This window comes from Gilbertella persicaria, assembly GCF_025201335.1.
Source record: "Gilbertella persicaria strain CBS 190.32 chromosome Unknown B0P05scaffold_16, whole genome shotgun sequence".
NCBI lineage: Eukaryota > Fungi > Mucoromycota > Mucoromycetes > Mucorales > Choanephoraceae > Gilbertella > Gilbertella persicaria.
In genome coordinates, this window is record NW_026251977.1 from 240,883 (window position 1) to 259,192 (window position 18,310).

At 39.3% G+C, this 18,310-nt stretch overlaps 6 protein-coding genes across 6 annotated transcripts; 1 reads left to right on the forward strand and 5 right to left on the reverse strand.

The window, feature by feature from the left end:
* Positions 1 to 25: 25 nt before the first annotated feature.
* On the reverse strand, positions 26 to 2,245 carry B0P05DRAFT_538549 (P-loop containing nucleoside triphosphate hydrolase protein). The gene is made up of 6 exons (XM_051577857.1): positions 1,941 to 2,245; positions 1,751 to 1,884; positions 1,513 to 1,652; positions 1,043 to 1,467; positions 794 to 1,000; positions 26 to 746 (listed from the first exon to the last, which is right to left on the reverse strand). The coding sequence occupies exons 1-6, from the start codon at positions 2,169 to 2,171 to the stop codon at positions 402 to 404; spliced, it is 1,482 nt and encodes a 493-aa protein (XP_051435677.1). The 5' UTR covers positions 2,172 to 2,245; the 3' UTR covers positions 26 to 401.
* A 215-nt stretch (positions 2,246 to 2,460) lies between these two features.
* On the reverse strand, positions 2,461 to 3,151 carry B0P05DRAFT_468530 (Gar1/Naf1 RNA binding region-domain-containing protein; the record flags this gene model as incomplete). Its single annotated transcript, XM_051574436.1, has 3 exons — positions 2,461 to 2,702; positions 2,751 to 3,029; positions 3,085 to 3,151. 3 exons carry the CDS (start codon positions 3,149 to 3,151, stop codon positions 2,461 to 2,463), a joined length of 588 nt encoding a protein of 195 aa, XP_051435678.1.
* A 220-nt stretch (positions 3,152 to 3,371) lies between these two features.
* Positions 3,372 to 5,986, forward strand: B0P05DRAFT_538556 (uncharacterized protein). Its single transcript, XM_051577858.1, has 7 exons — positions 3,372 to 3,875; positions 3,933 to 3,970; positions 4,018 to 4,084; positions 4,132 to 4,597; positions 4,640 to 5,201; positions 5,261 to 5,360; positions 5,409 to 5,986. Exons 1-7 carry the CDS (start codon positions 3,775 to 3,777, stop codon positions 5,944 to 5,946), a joined length of 1,872 nt encoding a protein of 623 aa, XP_051435679.1. The 5' UTR covers positions 3,372 to 3,774; the 3' UTR covers positions 5,947 to 5,986.
* Positions 5,987 to 6,225: 239 nt separating this feature from the next.
* On the reverse strand, positions 6,226 to 12,861 carry B0P05DRAFT_586444 (uncharacterized protein; the record flags this gene model as incomplete). Its single annotated transcript, XM_051582516.1, has 10 exons — positions 6,226 to 6,309; positions 6,356 to 6,802; positions 6,845 to 7,005; positions 7,052 to 7,229; positions 7,275 to 7,536; positions 7,579 to 7,693; positions 7,750 to 8,486; positions 8,531 to 8,743; positions 8,790 to 12,500; positions 12,554 to 12,861. The coding sequence occupies 10 exons, from the start codon at positions 12,859 to 12,861 to the stop codon at positions 6,226 to 6,228; spliced, it is 6,216 nt and encodes a 2,071-aa protein (XP_051435680.1).
* A 236-nt stretch (positions 12,862 to 13,097) lies between these two features.
* Positions 13,098 to 17,172, reverse strand: B0P05DRAFT_468709 (uncharacterized protein; the record flags this gene model as incomplete). The annotated part of the gene is made up of 11 exons (XM_051574445.1): positions 13,098 to 13,326; positions 13,373 to 13,588; positions 13,636 to 13,778; positions 13,822 to 14,055; positions 14,102 to 14,512; positions 14,557 to 15,210; positions 15,261 to 15,863; positions 15,910 to 16,027; positions 16,078 to 16,574; positions 16,619 to 16,717; positions 16,768 to 17,172. The coding sequence occupies 11 exons, from the start codon at positions 17,170 to 17,172 to the stop codon at positions 13,098 to 13,100; spliced, it is 3,609 nt and encodes a 1,202-aa protein (XP_051435681.1).
* Positions 17,173 to 17,608: 436 nt separating this feature from the next.
* Positions 17,609 to 18,236, reverse strand: B0P05DRAFT_538575 (uncharacterized protein). The gene is made up of 2 exons (XM_051577859.1): positions 18,008 to 18,236; positions 17,609 to 17,955 (listed from the first exon to the last, which is right to left on the reverse strand). Exons 1-2 carry the CDS (start codon positions 18,163 to 18,165, stop codon positions 17,685 to 17,687), a joined length of 429 nt encoding a protein of 142 aa, XP_051435682.1. The 5' UTR covers positions 18,166 to 18,236; the 3' UTR covers positions 17,609 to 17,684.
* Positions 18,237 to 18,310: the final 74 nt, after the last annotated feature.

Here is an 18,310-nt window from a genome sequence, read left to right on the forward strand (position 1 = left end):
ATATTAAAAAAAAAAAAAATTATGACTTCACTCAGGGTTAACTAAATTATATGTAGAGACCAAATTCAAGTTGATGTTACAATAGATATCAAAAGGTATTGTAGAGTCCTGCTTTATACGTCACTAAACATACAATTCATTTTGATTGGCTATTTTATTGTTCAGATCAAAGTCATTTGCTGTGGTGTATCTTCTACAGTTGCATTCAGTTCAATACCATCATCATCAGCTATGATTTTATCTGCTAATTGTGATTTTTCAGTTGTAATATACACTGCTGGTTTCTCTCTATTGACTACTTTACTGTCAATCACAACTTGTTTAATACAGGAACCAGGTGCATCAAACATGGGATCAAGTAACAAGTTTTCCTTTAAGGAGTCATTATGTGCTAATAAGAGTCATAAACTTACCATAATTCTTCTTAGTCCTCTAGCACCTGTCTTCTTCTCTAATGCTTGTGTAGCCACTGTCTTTAATGCAGTATTACTAAATCTAAGACGTACATTGTTGAGTCTAAACAAGCCTTCGTACTGCTTTAATAATGAATTCTTGGGTTCCTTGAGTACACGAACAAGATCTTCTTCTTTCAGGTTATCTACAGAAGCCACAACAGGACATCTGCCCACAAATTCATTGATAAGACCATAACGAACAAGATCAGACGTTTCCACTTGATGTAAGGCATCTTTGCTTTCGTTTTCTCTGTCTGATTCTGATTTGATATGTGCACCAAAGCCAATGGACTACCATAATCTGTTAGACTCCTCTATTGTCTCATCATACAACTTACTCCTTTAGATAATCGATCACTGATAATCTTATCCAGACCAATAAAAGCACCACTTAGGATAAACAAAATATTGCTTGTGTCTACAGAATACGTTTCTCCTTTACTGGGTGATCCTAATGAACCACTATTGCCTGGTCTTTTATGGTTGCTTGAGCCTGATTTGTCTGTCACATTTACCACTGTGCCTTCAAGCATTCTTAACAGAGACTGTTCTTACGTTAGACACATTCAACACTCTATTATACTTACCTGTTGTACGCCTTCACCAGATACATCACGAGAAGCTGTATGACTATCTGATCTTTTAGAGATCTTATCTATTTCATCAATAAACACAATGCCAGTTTCTGCTTTCTTGACATCAAAATCACATGACTGAAGCAATCGCTGGATCACCAATTCAACATCCTCGCCCACATAGCCAGCCTGAGTAAACGGCGTGGCATCTGACATTGAAAATGGCACTTGTAACACTTGAGCCAACGTTCTTGCAAGCAACGTTTTGCCAGATCCTGTGGGACCAATCAACAACACGTTACTCTTGTCATGTACTGTTGAATCGTGTTCTTCTTGTTTTATAGAGGCCAATAGACCTTCTTGATTGGTTTTAGCAATAGACTCATTTGAATGTGCTTCTGTGGGTGGATTTAACCAAGCACGGGGGCGTTGGCCACCTATATAAGTTTAGTCATAACAATTGATTGCCTGATTTAATTTACCAAACGACACGCTTCTTTCATTCGCTGGATATTCAATATTCTGTATTGGTAATTGTGTGGAATAATAGTCGTATGGTAGAGTAGGGTGGTGGTGTTCAGCATGAATACGTTCTTCTGCCGTTGCTTCTGGTTGTGAATTTCTTTGCTCTTTTTTTGTTGTTGTTGTTGTTGTTGTTGTTGTTGTTGTTGTTGCTGTTGTTGCTGTTGTTGTTGTTGTTGTTGCTGAAGTTGCTGTAACTGTTGCTTTTGTTGTTGTATATATTGCCTTTTCATGTTTGCTCTAACTCTGTTATAATGGTTAAATATGGCTACGGCAAGTACTTTTTTAGCTCGCTCTTGACCAATAACGTATTCGTCCAAATGTTGAACAATCTAATATATATATATATAAGTAACTCATTTTTTCCTCCTCTCTTTTTCTAACTTACTGAGCGTGGATCGGAAAGCTGAACCAAGTCCAAATGGTAAAAAGTATCTTCTGGCAAATTGGTTGTCTTGAGTGGAGGTGGTGGAGGTGAAGTAAAACTACCATTATTACCACCCATAAGACCACCGCCACTATAGTCTGCGCTATGGTATAAACGTTTACTAGAGACAGTAATGCGAGCAAAGCAAGAAGCTTTTGTGATAGGTGTATAGATAACAGGAATTATTCTCATACTATATTGTAGAAAGAAGAAAAAGAAAAGAAAAAAAAGATGATGAATCCTTTTTTTTTTTGTACCAATCGTTGTGCATTATCTTCTTTGCTTAATTCAAATTCCGTATCTAACTTCTGAATAAACGAATTGCATGATAGTTTTATTTACAACATAATTTAAAAAGTAACATGGTTTCCTCTGGCACCACCACCATTGCCGCCGAATCCACCTCTACCACCACGAGGAGCACCGCCACGGCCACCGCCAAATCCACCTCTACCACCACGAGGAGCACCGCCACCACGGCCTATAGAATGCTTTTAGTCCATCTTTTTCTTTTCAATCCATGTGACTTACCACCTCGACTATTACCACCACCACGGGAAGCACCACCACGGCCGCCACCAAATCCGCCGCCGCCAAATCCGCCGCCAAATCCGCCTCTACCACCACGAGGAGCACCGCGGCCACCACCACCAAAGCCACCACGACCACCAGCAGGCTTTGATTTCTTTTCAACCTTGCCCTGAAGACCAGTAGGCTTAAAAGCTATGACAGAGATTAGATCATGCCAAAAAAAAAGAAGCCCGCTATTACCTTTTCCAGCAACCTTAGGTTTAGGTAAGAATCGATCCATAGGTAAAAGTTTGTCTAAAGCAATGTATACTTTATCATCCACTTTGAAATTAGAGGCAGTTTGTCCATCTTGCATTTTGACAGTAAAGAAAACTTCGTTCAAAGGACCGAGGATTTCATCAATTTTACCAATTTGTGTCTTGTCTTGAAGGTAAATGGGTGCATTGAAAAAGGGCACTTTAGCATTACTGAGTTTGCAGACCATTTCTCCTTCACAAGCACTCACAAAAGAACCAGCGACTAATAGGTTGTTAATATATATATATGTGTGTGTATGTGTCCATTCAATGTTTACCAACAACTTCAGAAGGAGGACCTTGGTTATTATTGAAACCACCGCGACCTAGATCATTTAGTATCATCGTCAACTAGATAATGTTCTTACCTCCACGGAAACCACCTCGTTGACCAAAACCCATATTAAGTTGAAGAAAAAGAATGAAAAATTTGACATTTGAAGAGCAGTCATTCAAACAGATCAACTCGATTTGATGCGGCGCATCAATTGTGCTTGTGGACGTCATCATGGGCATTTTCATTATTTTAAAATGATGAATTCGTTTCTTCTTTTTTTTTTTCTTTCTTTTCTTTTCTAAAGAATTAAATATGGGTTACAACGAATGGTCTGATGATGAAAATATATCTCGTAATCATGGTAGAGATAAGTTTCGTCATGAACGTAGTCTAGAGCGTGATAGATATGGTGAAGAGTATGACCGTTATGACCGAAAGAAGCGCGGTCGACGTAGTCCAACTCCTCCTGAAGGTATTATTATATAACAGAGGAACCTACACATACACACACATTTTTCTTTTTCTCTCTCTCTCTCTCTCTCTCTCTCTCTCTTTCTCTCTCTATCTCTCTCTCTATCTATCTATCTCTCTATTTCTCTTTTTATTCTTATTCTTTTATTACTTGTCTTGATCCAACCATCGTTATGTAGACCGTCGACACAAAAGAAGACCATCTTATTCACCTCCACCAATGAGAAGCTATCCTAGGAACAATAGAGACTACAGAAATGATCCAGAAACTGATCACTATATCCCCAACTATGAGCGTGATGGATATGTTCCTGGTCCTCGGTATGGCAGTAAGCCTGAAGCACCTGCTAATCATCCTTCTTCATTTGCTGGTAATAGCAATCCCAATATGAATGCAAATGGCTATTCCATGATGGGTAAAACAATTGAATGACGATAACCATGTATTCATCATGTTGTATAGATATGGTGAACCCTCAAATGATAAATCAAGGTTGGAGTGGGGGTAATGGCAATGGCAGTGTGGGAAGGTAGGTCAGAGTGTACCTCAACTTACGATTCACAATGCAATCGATAGGTTTCCCCTTGTCGATCCCGCACAATTGGACTATCTTGTTTCGTTCAAACAATTCTCAGAATACACGAAACGCACAAGCAACAGACGCATTGACGATGAAGACATGCAGAAACGATTTGCTCATTACAAGGAGAAGTTTGCTGCTCGTCAACTGGCTCAATTCTTCACGGCCAACAAGGATAAGGAATGGTTTCAAGAAAAATATCATCCTACTATTTCTCGTCCACGACAAGAGAATGTCAAGGAACGCAGACGTCGCTACTTGAATGAGTTTCTACAGGAATTGGAAAGCGGGCAGTATGATGATGTCTGCTTTGATAAAGATAGTTCACCTACTACACAAGAAGAAGAAAATGAACCTGCAGAACCTGTGGAGACAACTGAAGACGATACAAACGCCGAATTTGAATCCAGACTTGTCATCAAAACAGTACCCCCTACGATTGCAAGGGAGAAGATTTTAGAGGTAAGAACCATTCAAGAAAACATAAATAACTCTACGGATTAGATGTGTAGCAAAGTAGAGGGTTTTGATTATCTCGCACTTTCAGAACCTAGTCCAAACAAGAAATTCCATCGTATTGGATGGATCAACTTTAAGCCAGGCACAGATATCAAAAAGGCATTTGAGCAATTGGACAATCAAAAAGTGGATGATTTTCTTTTCCACTTGGCCATGAATCGCAAAAACACACCTCAGAATCGTGTGCCTCGTATTGCTCCTGACATTGCCAACACAACAGAGCGTTTACAGAAAGATTTAGAACAAGCCAAAGAGCTTGCTCTTGCTTTAGAGGCTTTGTTAGGTGAAGATATGCCAGAAGGCTTAAAGGCTGTGGAGTCGCGTGCTCAGACACTGACAGATGTGCAAGACCCAGTCAAAAAGACATTAGATATGATCATTGCTTACCTAAGACGTGTGCATATGTATTGTTACTATTGTGCTCTGGAATGCGATTCAGTTGAGGAATTATCAAGAAAGTGCTTTGAGCCACATTGTCGTACAACCACTACCTCTGCTGAAGATTCCACAACAGACCCCAAGCAAGCAGCTAAAAACGAAAGAGGAAGTAAGGCATTTATTTATTTTTTAAAAATCTATATATGGCGTGGTATTGATCGTGTTTAGTTCAACAATGGGCCAAGAATCTGGATCAGAAAATTTCTTTAAAGATTCATACGCCAGACGATCGTGAAATCAAACGTTTAGGTGGTCGTGTTTTACAAGCGTAAGTGATGTGCTGCATAAAGGATAGCGTCTTACATGTTATTGTTAGTGAACTTGATGAATTTGTGAAAGAACATGTACTAAAAGAACATGAATCCAAATTTAAATGTCAAGTGGGTGAATGTTCAAAAGCATTCAAGGGTTTTGATTATGTAGAAAAGCATATTCTTTCCAAGCACCCTGAAGAAATAGACCGTATCAAGGCTGAAGTTGAATATTACAATAGTTATGTGCTTGACCCTAATCACATTATGCCCAACACAACACCCAATGCCAATCAAACCAACATGATGTCACTGCAGTCTGTGCCCTTCCACCCTCAACAATTCATGCTGACTCCTCCCAATATGCGTATGCCACCTGCTGCAGCTATGGCTGGTACACCTTGGGATCAAATACCTCGCGTTGGCTTTGGTGGTGGTGCTGATACCTGGGGTGCTACTGGCAGAAGATCTCGTCCTGCAAGTAGCAGTGCTGCTTTGATGATGGATTTGGATGAGTCTATGCCTAAAGATCCTCGTCAAGTGAAGTCTTATGTTGACCTAGATGCTCCTGCTGAAGGCGATGCTAATATTTCATTCTATTAAGCATTCGTATTATATATATACAAAGAATAAATCCAATGTCTTTTTTTTATTATTATTATTAGTATTATTATTATTATATATACAGTTTTTAAAAATGTCTTGAATCACGACTGTGTCTGTTTTGTGCATCGTTTACAAGGCTGTTGATATTCCGGACTGGATCCCTTCTAGATGATGAAGATGAATTATCTCTACGTCGTTCTTCTTCTCGATATCGCCTCATTCTATCTTTGTCTGCAGCATGCTATTTGAAACAAAAGGTTAATGGGTTGTACACTATCAGATAATACTTGCATCCATCATGGCTTTTTCTCGAGCACTTATACTTTCAGGCCAGTTTCTGTGTTGTTCATGACGAGATTTCTACAAGACAATAAGTAAAAGACAACGCAACATCATCCACCCTTACTTGGACGCCGGGCCTCTTTCGGTTGATAAACAAGCTTGATTTGTTGTTATGGTTATCGTTTCCTCTCATGGAGTTGTATTCTGCCATAGAAACTTTCTTCTTTTGCATCGAGTTTGAAGGTGCAACAATAGGCACACCACGACCCGCTGCTTTTTTCTCCATACGCACTTTGTCTATAAATGATTTGTCTTCCATAACAACATCCTCATCAATAGTGCCTCTCTTTTTCGAATGCAAGAGCTCAAGAACAGGCGATGCTTTACGCTTTTCACCCACAGTCTCTGTCTCTGAACCCATATCATCCGGTAATGACTTTGGTCGAGCAATTTTGATAGGTCCTTTCTTTTGTGGTAGGGTGCGTTTTTTAGTGATAACAATATCTTTTTCGAAAATGTTGCTGGGTATCGATGTATTCTCCATTCTATGGCCAAAATAAGGGTATTTGCACTACATAGGTAAGCCTTATGGTGAATGACAGGATGTACTTACTTCAGTCATTAATTTTCGATGGGATGCGTCGCGTACAAGATCTCCCCAATATTCACTATTGGATAAAGAGCGAGCGTTGCCCAACACAAACAAAGAACATTTAGCACGAGTCAAGCCTACATTCATACGTCTCACATCCGCCAAGAAACCAATACCACGGCCTAAAAAAAAGTTATGAGTGCGACTCAATAACTTGAAGTAACTGACCTGATCCAGCTCTGACACATGAAAAGATGATGATTTCTTTTTCTTGACCTTGGAAACCATCTACAGTATTAAAATCAATTACATCAATGATACCATTGCCAAAACGATTGCGAAAGCATGATTTCAATTGACTGACTTGCTGTTTATAAGGTGTAATGACACCAATTTTAGAGGCAAACTAGTGAAGACATAAGACAACTAGGTTTGTGAGGGTCAATCTTACCTTGATGGTAGGGAATCGAGTGCACAACATATCAACAAGAGCAACAGCAGCATCTGCTTCTGCCACATTATAGATAGATTTGCCTCGGCCTACATTTTCCTGACCACGAGAGACATTGAAGAAATGATAAGGAGGAAATTCAGGCATTGTGTGCCATACAGCAGATGAAACAGTAGACATGTTGGGTCCATCTAACAGTCGAGACTGATAAAACATCTTGCTAGGAAATCGACTGATATCAGGGTGCATACGATATTGAATACTACACCAATGTCAATAAAAAATAAATAAATAAAAACATTACCTTAGAAGATTGACTTCTTTCTCCACAGTCTTTTCTAGTCTCATAAACAAACTTTGCTGATAATCATATTTTGCAGCCAATGTAGACATAACAGTAGGTGGCAATTGATTAGGATCTGTAAACAAAAAGAAAGAGTGAGTGTGTCTTTGATTAGGTTTTATACAGACATACCGCCCACAAGGATACATCGTTGCGTATCAAATTTTAAGGGAATCAAAGAACTGATTTCAATGGACTGAGCTGCTTCATCTACAATGACCGTCTCAAAAGAAACACCCATAGCCGTCAACATATCATGCCCGCTACCACTGAGTGTTGCACACACAACATCTGCATTAGCAAACACTTTTTGACGTGCACGGAGTCGTGAAATTTCCATTTCTCTGCCGTGATTCTTTTGATCTTGATATGTATCTTTCAATATGATTCTGGTCTTGACTAACTTGGCACCCAGTGCTTTTCTCTTGTCTCTCAAGATAGACATCTTGACCATATCACTTCCTGATTGTGTAATTTCACGATCCACATCATCCAGACTGATTTGAATGTTGCGAATATCTTGATGCAAGCTTTCTAATTTGGCTCCCCATTTTCCACCGGTGGCTGAATTACCGCCTGACTCATCCATTTCAGCTTCAATCAGTCGTTCCAAGATACGGTCCTTGACGCTAGCATTGACAGAGTCTGCTACACCAATTCTGACAATGTTAGGTGCACGCATACCATTGGAGGTCATGACGCCTTCTTTAAGTCGCTTGGCAATTTCGTCAACAGCAGCATTACTTGGAGCACATACAAGGAGTTTACCAGCACCGTAGGGTTGGTTTGAGCTGGTTGTGTTTGCGCGTTGGTCCAGCAAAGAAACAATTAATGACAAAATCGTCTTTGTCTTACCAGTACCAGGAGGACTATACATCAGAATGAGCATGAGTGAAATACCTATACTATTTACCCTTGAATGAGAGAAAACCCTCGCTTTTTCTGAATGGCAGAGATAATGGCAATTGACTGAGGCTCATTGACATCGTACCGCTCACAGTATTGTCGAATGGTTGCACTGCTGATAGTTGTCTGAGGTGATGGTTTAGGCTTAATAATGTCTTGACCTAAATCATAATATTCAAGGCCTTCTAATGCTGCGTATTCACGCATTGTCGTTGTCAAACTACTCAAAGGCGTTTACTTGTATGTTTTATCATGTTGCTGCCTACCTCATAATCTTGAGAATATTCCATGATGTCTTGGGAGACAAAGAGTTCAAGAGACTGATACGATCTGTAGTAAAATAGCATCTTACTACAACTTCACCCATATTTCTTTTTTGATTGATAGAAGTGACTTTACCCAAAAACGATTTGCCCTTCCAAGCAACTCGGTCATTGTCTGCAAAGAAATGAGGCCCAAAATGATTTGCAACGCAAACCAAGTCATCAGGTGTCAAGTTGTTCGTGATGACACTCATGGGCAAGCTAAATGTAATATCAACAAAATCATTGGTGTGGCAGCGACCTTCTACAATACAGCGATCCAGCACATCGTTCTGATTCAACTGTTCTTTAGCTCGCAACAATTGACACCATGTTTCTAAAATAAGTAGTGGTTCAAATGTAGAACGGTATTCTTGAAAAGTAGCAAACGTCGAAGGTACATTGTTGTACATAGCTTCATTTGTATTGGGTGGGATTTCTCTTGATTCAGTAATATCCCAAGAGAAGATTGCCTTGAATAAACGATCAATGCTGGGCGTTATCTTTTGTCGACGCTTCTGTTCTTGTACTTTGGCCTTGATTTTACGGTCCAAGTAGTCATTGGTAATAGGTGTCTCTAATAACTTGGTAGTACGCTTAGGTTTACTTTCAAACAATGCTTTGACACTAGCAGATTCCGCTTGAATTTGGTTATGTTTGCCTTGAACAGAAGGTCCTGAATCGCCCATATCATGAATTAAGTCCCATAAGCCAGAATCATCTTCTGTTTCTTCTTCTGATGAGGGTTCGGAATCAGATGAATTATCGCCACCATAGCGTTGTCGTACGACACCTGCTGCAGAAGGGGATTTAGCAGCAGCAATTAAACGACGTTCTGCTCGATGCTCTTCTCTCAAGCTTCGCATTTTGGAAGAGAAACCCATAGTGGGAGGACGCAATTTGCGCCCTCGGCTAGTAACAGCAAATGTAGGCATTTTGTTTTCAGGTGGATAGAAACGAGCTGTACTTGTTGTACGAGCAGGCTTAACCACAGTAGGCCGTGGTGCATCGGCTTCAATGTCCATGGGGTCATTTTTGTTGGTATGCAATGTATCTGTATTTGGTTCTTTGGGTTCAGGTTTAATAAACCATTCATCAGGCACTTGAGATAAATCTGTATCACCATACAACTTGTCAAAATCATCTTCATCGTCTGAAATTACTTGAGGTTCTGACGATGTAGCTGCAAAATATCTAGTAATCTTGGGAGTTGTTGTTGCAGGACGAGTAGGGCTTTGTAGAGTAACCTTGGAGAAACTCTGGTCTAAAGTGGTTTGTCGTTGCTTTGCTGATTTTGTTGATTTTGGTGGTTGTGGTGGTGGCTGTGGTGAAGGTTCTTTGATGGTCTGCCATTCTACATCTTCATCATCACTTTCGTCCTTCATAAAGATGAAATTGGTAGGTTCATGAGCACTTAATGCTGTGAATAACTTGGTGCGATCTTCATCGCTTAATTTGCTATCATTGACGCCTGTGGCTGCTGTCATTAATCGATCATAGGCTTCTACTGAAATCTTGGTTTCTGCTTTCTGTAATACCTTGAGGATATGAATAGTGAGTGGCACAAGCCTTGAGATCATGTCTTGCCGTGTCACATAGATCCAATGCGAAAGAGAATCTGTCATGGTATTGATATGATCATAAGCCAAAGTGATACGCTCTTGGTTTGTTGTTGCTTGAATTGCTTTTTCAAACAGTTGCTTCGAATTCATCAGGTTTCTGGCAATGTCGAGCACAGGCACTACCAAATTGACGACGGCTGAGGGTTTGTATTTAGTTGCCCAAACTAATCCTTTTTCTAAAATGACACTGACTGTACGCCAACAGATATCCCAAAATTCACTCAAGACGCCATCCTCATCCTGAACTTGATTTGAGAGGGTTGGAACGTATTCCATCAGGATTTCAAGCTGAATGGCTAGAAAGGAAGCAAGTGTAGGTACAGATCGAAAGACGTCTAACTGAGGTGCATTTGTCAAGGTTGTAAATTCTCTTAAAATCGAATTGAATTCTTCAATCACTTTAAATGGCTTGGATGCATAGAAAAAGTCGTGGTAAAGATCATAATCACTCATGACTCGGGGTTGTTGCTGTATAAAACTGGCTGCGTTTTCTTTGATTTCTGAATAAGGAGAACACAACAGATGAAGAATTGGCTTCATCATGCTGTCATTGTCTTGAAAAAAGAACTTTCTTATGTTCCAATCGACTTTGGAAAACACTTGAAGCATTTTGGCAACAGCATTACGAATGTGTGCTATTCTGCCAAGCACTTGTCTGCCTTCTGTTGATTCAGCCAAAAGACCAGGTATATCCATCGAGGCAACATTAGCATATGCTTTAAATAAAATAACGCCTAACCAAGGATACTGCTCAATGTTTCGATTCGAAAAGGCCTTGATGGAAATCCAAATCTTTTCATAAGGCGATTGTAGCTCTACGGGTGCTACATCTTCCTCTATAGAATCTTCGAGTTGATAGACTGCATTGAATGCTGCAATTAAGCAGCTTGAATCTCGATCAACGAGGTCTGATAAAACATCTCTAGCAACTTTGGGCATATGTTGCACCAGTGCAGGCAATGTGTTTTCGTCTTTGGCTGCAAATTCAATCATTTTGGTAATATATTCATTGATCTTGTTGACAGGCACAGAATTATCAGCTAAACATTGGTCAATGATTTGTAGACCTAGTTCAGCGCAATAAGCTCTGCTCATCACCCCCCATGTGTTCATTTGAAAGTAGCCAAATGTTGTATCCAGTATTTTGTCTGTAATGTCTTTTTCTACATGCGTATGTCGTAACGAAGACCAAAATGGATAGATCCATTCCAGCATACTTTTGATCTTAGCCATCAATTTATCATCTGGATATGGACTACCATCTCGCTGTAATATTTTGCCTGTATTGCCTTCTCGAGCAATCTTCATGGCTGTCTGGAACACAGTGTGCTCGCAAATTTGTTTGATGATATCGTAATAGGTGCTGCTCTTTTTTGATAATTTACCCCAAAATCCAACCTGCATCTTGAGTAACATGGCTGTCATTGTCTTGAGGATTTCTCCAAGCCATTCTGCTGAACTCGAGAGTTGGGCTTGAATTAAATCAGACATAGATGTACCCGATTCTTCAAGGCATTTGAGCAGCAGATCCGTCTGCGCCATCGCTGAAAACAGTCGAAATGCTTTCCAAAATTCACCCAAGTCCTGAGTGATTGTGAAATGACAAGCCTGGATAATATCTGTAAATTCGTCTTCTTTTGCAAATGATGTGAGCATGCCGAATATCAAATCTTTGACCTTGACATAATCCTGTTCAGACAAAACATAATGATCTGCTGTAATGAACTTTTCCAACAATTTTCTCGACCAAAATCGTACAACACGGTGGTGATAAAATGTCATACGAAAGATATGTGTGGCTGTCTCGGTGCCAAAAGTAGGAAAAGAGCCTGTTTGCTGAATCAGGTTGAACGTCTTACCGAACACTTCGTCTAGCGCGTTGTCTTGAAGTAACTGAGGTGCATAAATGACCTCGAGAATAGCACACATGATTTGACTTGTCATGCTAAACTTTGTCTGTGTCTGAAGGGCATATAAAACTCGATTGGTATCGAAGCGTTTGATGCCTTGAAAGAAATCTTCTACGGTGGCTACTGGAAATGTGTCTTCGTACCTAATTTTGCCAAACGTTAGCTTCCCAATTACTACGCAGCAAGCAAGTATTACTTTTTTCTTATGACGGGTTTCGATGTTTGATAGACTTCTACGCAGGTTGTACATGACTGAAGTTGGTTATTGAGCTTTTGTTTGTATTGTACAATAGGGTCATGATCAGGTAAAGAGAACAACCATAAAGACTCTTGTGCGATAGGCTGTGTTGTTTTAGTACACCACCAGTGATTAGCAGTAGGGGACAAAAGATATTTTAGAGCCACGTTAAAAAAGTCAGTTTCGATATCGGCGTCCCCTGGGTTGTTTTGCTTTCGTTCAAGCAAAGCCAATATCTCTTTTAACTGTGGATCTTGACTGCTCATAGTAACAAAAAAAAAAGAATAAAACAAAAAAAAGGAATGACAGGTAGAAAGCATAAACTCTTTCTAGTGACTCCCTTTTTTGATGAAAAAAAAAAAGTACGCGTTTTGGCACGCGTTTGATTTTTCAAGTATGACAAAGCAATGTATGACACTAAAATATAATGAGTAAAAGTTTATTTTCAATGCATGTATAAAAAAAAAAAAAAGGAAACAGAGAGAAACTTTAAAGTAAGAGTTTAACCAAGAGGTTTTTGCTGAGTGGTATCATAAACACGAATAATCTTGGTTTGATCATTATCATTTTGAGAGAAAGCATAACCACGGTTTCTCTTAAGACGTTGTATCCGACGCACTTTGTTCACAGCTTGTCTGAAACGATCCATACGTGGTCTATAATCTGGTAGATTGTATTTCTGAATTTCTTGAACAAAATGGTATGGAAGAGGACGATACATTCTCTTTGTACTATAGACTGTTGGTATATGTTATGGTTTACAATCGGATGACTTACTATTTCCAGATTAAATCACGCAAGTTACAGACAAATGGAACAAGCAAAACAAACAGCCAAAAGTTGACATTTCCCCAAAGCATAGGAACAATGCCATAATATTCAGGAAACAGATCAACAGAGACGGCTGGACCCAAAAATGCAACTACAGGTAAATAGATAAACCAAATGATCATGGAGCCTGGAATGGCAATGACAGTGTACTTTGTCCAAACGCTGGTTATCAGATTAGTTCATGCAACTAGAAAGATATAGTCACTTACTCTGTAATCAAAGCACCTTTCCATAAGATACAGCCAAGTACAGCAGTAAACACAGCTGTACCAGCCCACCATTGACCACCTACTTGACCATTTCTAAAAACACCGTCTGTGCTTAAACATCCAACACCCAAGAAGAATAAGATCTAATGCACGTCAATGACAAGAATAATGAATAAAGATGCTTACCAAAGAATGAAATACGGCATTAGCAAACCAACCCCAGAATTTCTTTTGGTTAAAGAATTCATTGGATTGGCCAAGCATATACATTTGAGGATACTTGTCCAACATTCTAGCAGACACAAATTGATCGAAAATACCAATGACCAAAGGAGGCAAAAAAGTAAAGATCACATTGAAGCAAGACATGGTCCAGGATTCATATAATGTTGAACCGGAGAACCCGTTATAAAATGCATACTATACCATGGTCAAAAGAACATATCAGAAAAGTTAATAGACTTACCCAAAACTGTGTCAAATACATGGCTACGTTCTTGTAGAAGTAGTAAAAGATCATTTTACTAAGACGTTGGTAGGCCCAAGCACCATGCACCAACAGCAACTTTTTCAAATATCTAAATTGAGAAATAGCAAAATCGGCACTACGAGCAGCTTGAAGACCTTCAACGCCACTGATACCAACACCCACATGAGCTGCTTGGATCATAGAGACATCATTGGCACCATCGCCAATAGCCAACAAGATGGACTTGTCATATTTCTTGACTAATTTGACAACCAAGGCCTTCTGAAGAGGAGACACACGACAGCAGATGACTGCTTTGCACAGCACAGTGAGGTCAAACAAGAGCTTTTCGATGTCTTTTTCAAGTGCAAATGTCAAGGCTTTTCCGTCAATAATAAAGGCTAAGGGCTATTATGATATGAGTCAATGAAAAATATGTCATACTATGTTACCTCTAATTCTTCACCACGCTCCATAGCACTCGTAATGTCTTTGAGTTTTGACTCTAAAAAGCTCTTGGTTTCCCAATGGTTCTCAACATTACAGATAATCAGACTCATTTCTTCATTCAAGAGTTTGCAAGAATAGCCAATATTGATAGCTGTTTCTTGTCTATCACCTGTCAATACCCACACATTGATACCTGCTTCTTGTAGAGTATGGATAGTATCAGGCACACCGTCTTGTAGTTTATCTTCAATGGCAGTTGCACCCAACAAGAACAAGTTTTGTTCGATCATTTCAGCAGCCTTGTCAAGTTCGTCTGCACGATTAACAAGTGTGGTAGCAGCCTTGTCGTAGATTTGAGACCAACGGGCATATTCGTCTTCGGGAATTTCACGCATAGCAATACAAAGTGTACGGAGACCTTCAGAAGCAAAGTCTTCGAGATGCAGCAAGGTATTTTCAACAAAAGGATTGTTGTCAGAGAGTCTTTCCAGAATGACAGTATCGGCACCTTTACAGTACAACTTCACTTTACCATCAGGGCCACGGATAATGGCAGACATTCTCTTACGAGTCGAGTTGAATTCACATACATTAAGTACTTGATATTCATAATCTTTTCCAAGTTGAGAGCAAATAATAGAATTAGGTTTACGAGTCTACAGAAGGATGTGAGTTGCGGTGTTAGGTACAATTGCTGATCACTTACATGAAATTTATAGTCCAGATCACTGGCGCCTTTGACTAAAGCACCTTCATCAGGAGAAGAGGCTTGATAAGTGATCTTGTCTGATCCTTCTTGTGTTTCGGGAATAACAGTGTGACAAGTTGCTAACAAGGCCAAGAATTCATTGATTACATTAGCTGTGGGATGCGACTTGAGATGTTCCTTCAGCTGAGTAAAATTGTATTGCAAAGTAGGATCATCCACACCATCTCTGGCTTGTTTGTCTGACTCAACTTTTTCAGCATAAGAGATACCGGCAATAGAACATTCACGGAATTGCATTTCATTGCAAGTTAAAGTACCTGTCTTGTCTGAGAACACAAATTTGACTTGGCCCAATTCTTCAATCAGACTGCTACTACGGGCAACAGCAGGTGTGTCTGTCTTGTCATAATACATATCGAGATCAGACTCAATCAAGAATGATTGTACAAATTTGACGATTTCCATGGTTACCATTAAACTGATAGGGATGAAACTGTTGAATAAAATCAAAAAGGTAAGGATATCATAGCCAAAAGATTGAGCAAGTGTATAATCAGAAGCAAGTTGCAAGTAGCCATTTACATAACTTTGTTTGTAGAGCTACGATGCGTTAGTCTGGTTGTCTTTGTTCAACTGTTCTGTTTACCGAGAAAACTAAACCACCAATAGCACAACAGACACTCATAACAACCAAAATGGCAAACAAATACAGGATATTGCGGTTTGTGATACGTGTGACATTAGATACTTTAGAAGGCTTTTTACTAAAATAACAGTCTAAGTTACTAATGTCTATCGAATCCAACCCACTTACCTTGAATTTAGCATCAGTTTTGTTTCATGACCTGTAAAGATAACAATACCGTATATCCATAAAGTGTTTCGAAGTTGAGCACCACGTAACAAGAGTTGAGTAGGATCCAAAGCAAAATCTCTTGATTTACCAACATCACTTAATGAGCTGGTTGAAAAGACACCATCATAATTGTATAAACGATTGTTGGGCTGTTCACTTCGAACAATGCCTTGTAATCGACTCATGTCTACTGGGTTCAGAATAGTGGCAGTCTGAGGAAGTGCCTGTTTGATCTTTAGGTTGACTTCACCATCCAGGTTACTGGTTTCAATGTAACAAAGACCTTCTGGTTCGGAACTACTGATCAAAATCAAATCTGCGGGGAAATTCTCACCACTTTCGATACGTAGGACATCTCCGACCTTGATATCACGCCAGGCTTTCTCTACAAACTGTGCTCCTTCCAACACTTTACATTTTCTGGCATTCAGTTCTGCATCAGATCGATGTACACCCTATATTGAAGTGAATATATACCAAACAAAGTCTATGTGCTTACCCAATCTTCAATGATCTCTTTAATAGCAGTAATAAACAAGACAATGACAAGAGGAGCCAACGTTGTGTATTTAGAAGTAGGTGAAATACCTGGAATTTGCTATACAAGCAGTGAGAACAACGACAACAACAAAAAAAAAGTGATTGTACCTGAATACCAGAAATAAACAAAAAGAAAAGATTAGCATATTTTGAAAACTCTTCATAAAGAAATTTGGGTAAAAAAGTAAGCGCTGTGTATTTTGCTGTAAAGACACGGTTATGAAGAAACTTTTGTTGGTCATTCAGCTCGGTATTGTTGACATGAATAATACGTTCTCCACCTTCTGTTGCAGCCCCAGAAGGTCCGTTTGATCTGCCCAATAAACTGTTGACTGTGTCCTTAAAACTCTTTCCTTTTTTGGCTGGTATGGGTTGTGGATGGGATGTGGCTCGGTGTAAAGGTATACTGCCATTTTCGTCTGCTGGTGTTGGCTGATGTTGAGTTGGGGTTCGACCTGCGATAGGGCCACGATTATTCAAGAGCTGTAAATTATCATCATCGTCTTGCACCATGGCCGCATCGTCATAAAAGGAGCCTATAAACAAGTTATTGATTTGCCCTGAAAAAAAAACTAACTTGCCTTCATCTAAAGCAAAAGATGAATCGCCTCGCTTGATCGGTTGTGGATGATGAGGAATATCAGGTTGAACATTAAGCGTGGTAGAAGAAGTAGAATTAGAGAACGGATTCGAGTGAGGGTAAGCAGGTTGTTCTTGCTGCAAGTCTATGAAAGGATCTTGTAGTGGTGATGGATAGTCGTACCGAGATTGGTTCATCCCAGATTCAAATGAGTCTTCAAACGGATTCTGACTATGATCGTTGCTATGGTTATGTGACGCCACTTTATTTAATTTTGATTGCTAGAAAACGAGTAAGATCAATCTCACTCACAGTAAAGAAAAGAGAAAAAAAAAAAGAGAAAAAAGGAAGCCAACTTTTTCTCTTCCCCTTTTTTTGTCAATTTTATTTTCGTGAAACCTTAAAAACAGGAACACAATAGCTAAAGAAAACGTTTATTTTTTTTCTACAGAAAAGCAGTGAAAATCATTAACATAGACAAGGTAAATACAAAGCCTGAAATAACAACAACAGGTGTCAATAGACCATAAAGAGACCAAAGTGATAAATTGAAACCAAAGAAAGATATGACTGTGCTCAGACTGGCTATCTGAATGTATTTTCGTGTTGTTGGATTTTGCTGCCAATTTTTGTATTCAGCTCCTTTGATCTGAAGTGTAATAAAAACCCCACAAATAGCGATAGCTGCTAAAGAAGCAATGTAGAACAAAATACCACTAAATCAAACGAAATAGCATGAATACATGTGTTTGTCTGTTGTTTATATACCAGTGCTCACTCAGGCTGGAATCAGAAGAAGCCGAAGCAAAAAACAAGACAGCAAAAGAAACAGCAAGCTGAGGCAAGGCTGAGATAATTTGTTGAATAGGGTGTTTGTTTATTCGTTTTGACTTGCTTGTATCTTGGGGTGCATGATATCTATGCATTGCTTAAAGAGAAAGAACAAAACGCGCTTTTTTATCGGAGACTAAAGCACACTGATAGGTATAGACAAACAAATGAGTTTTTAATTAGTTTAAAGTCCATTTTAAGGCAAATTACACTCTTTGTAAGACTACCGCGCATGCTTTT

Excerpts from the sequence above, each read along its gene's own strand:
- B0P05DRAFT_538549 (XM_051577857.1), bottom strand. The coding sequence starts at position 2,171 with ATGAGAATAATTCCTGTTATCTATACACCTATCACAAAAGCTTCTTGC. Across the intron at positions 1,653-1,750 it reads ATACAACAACAAAAGCAACA|AAATTCACAACCAGAAGCAA; the intron begins GTTACAGCAACT and ends AAAAGAGCAAAG. Across the intron at positions 1,468-1,512 it reads TGAAAGAAGCGTGTCGTTTG|GTGGCCAACGCCCCCGTGCT; the intron begins GTAAATTAAATC and ends AAACTTATATAG.
- B0P05DRAFT_538556 (XM_051577858.1), top strand. The coding sequence starts at position 3,775 with ATGAGAAGCTATCCTAGGAACAATAGAGACTACAGAAATGATCCAGAA. Across the intron at positions 5,202-5,260 it reads AGCTAAAAACGAAAGAGGAA|TTCAACAATGGGCCAAGAAT; the intron begins GTAAGGCATTTA and ends GATCGTGTTTAG. Across the intron at positions 5,361-5,408 it reads GGTGGTCGTGTTTTACAAGC|TGAACTTGATGAATTTGTGA; the intron begins GTAAGTGATGTG and ends TGTTATTGTTAG.
- B0P05DRAFT_538575 (XM_051577859.1), bottom strand. The coding sequence starts at position 18,165 with ATGCATAGATATCATGCACCCCAAGATACAAGCAAGTCAAAACGAATA. Across the intron at positions 17,956-18,007 it reads TCCAGCCTGAGTGAGCACTG|TGGTATTTTGTTCTACATTG; the intron begins GTATATAAACAA and ends CGTTTGATTTAG.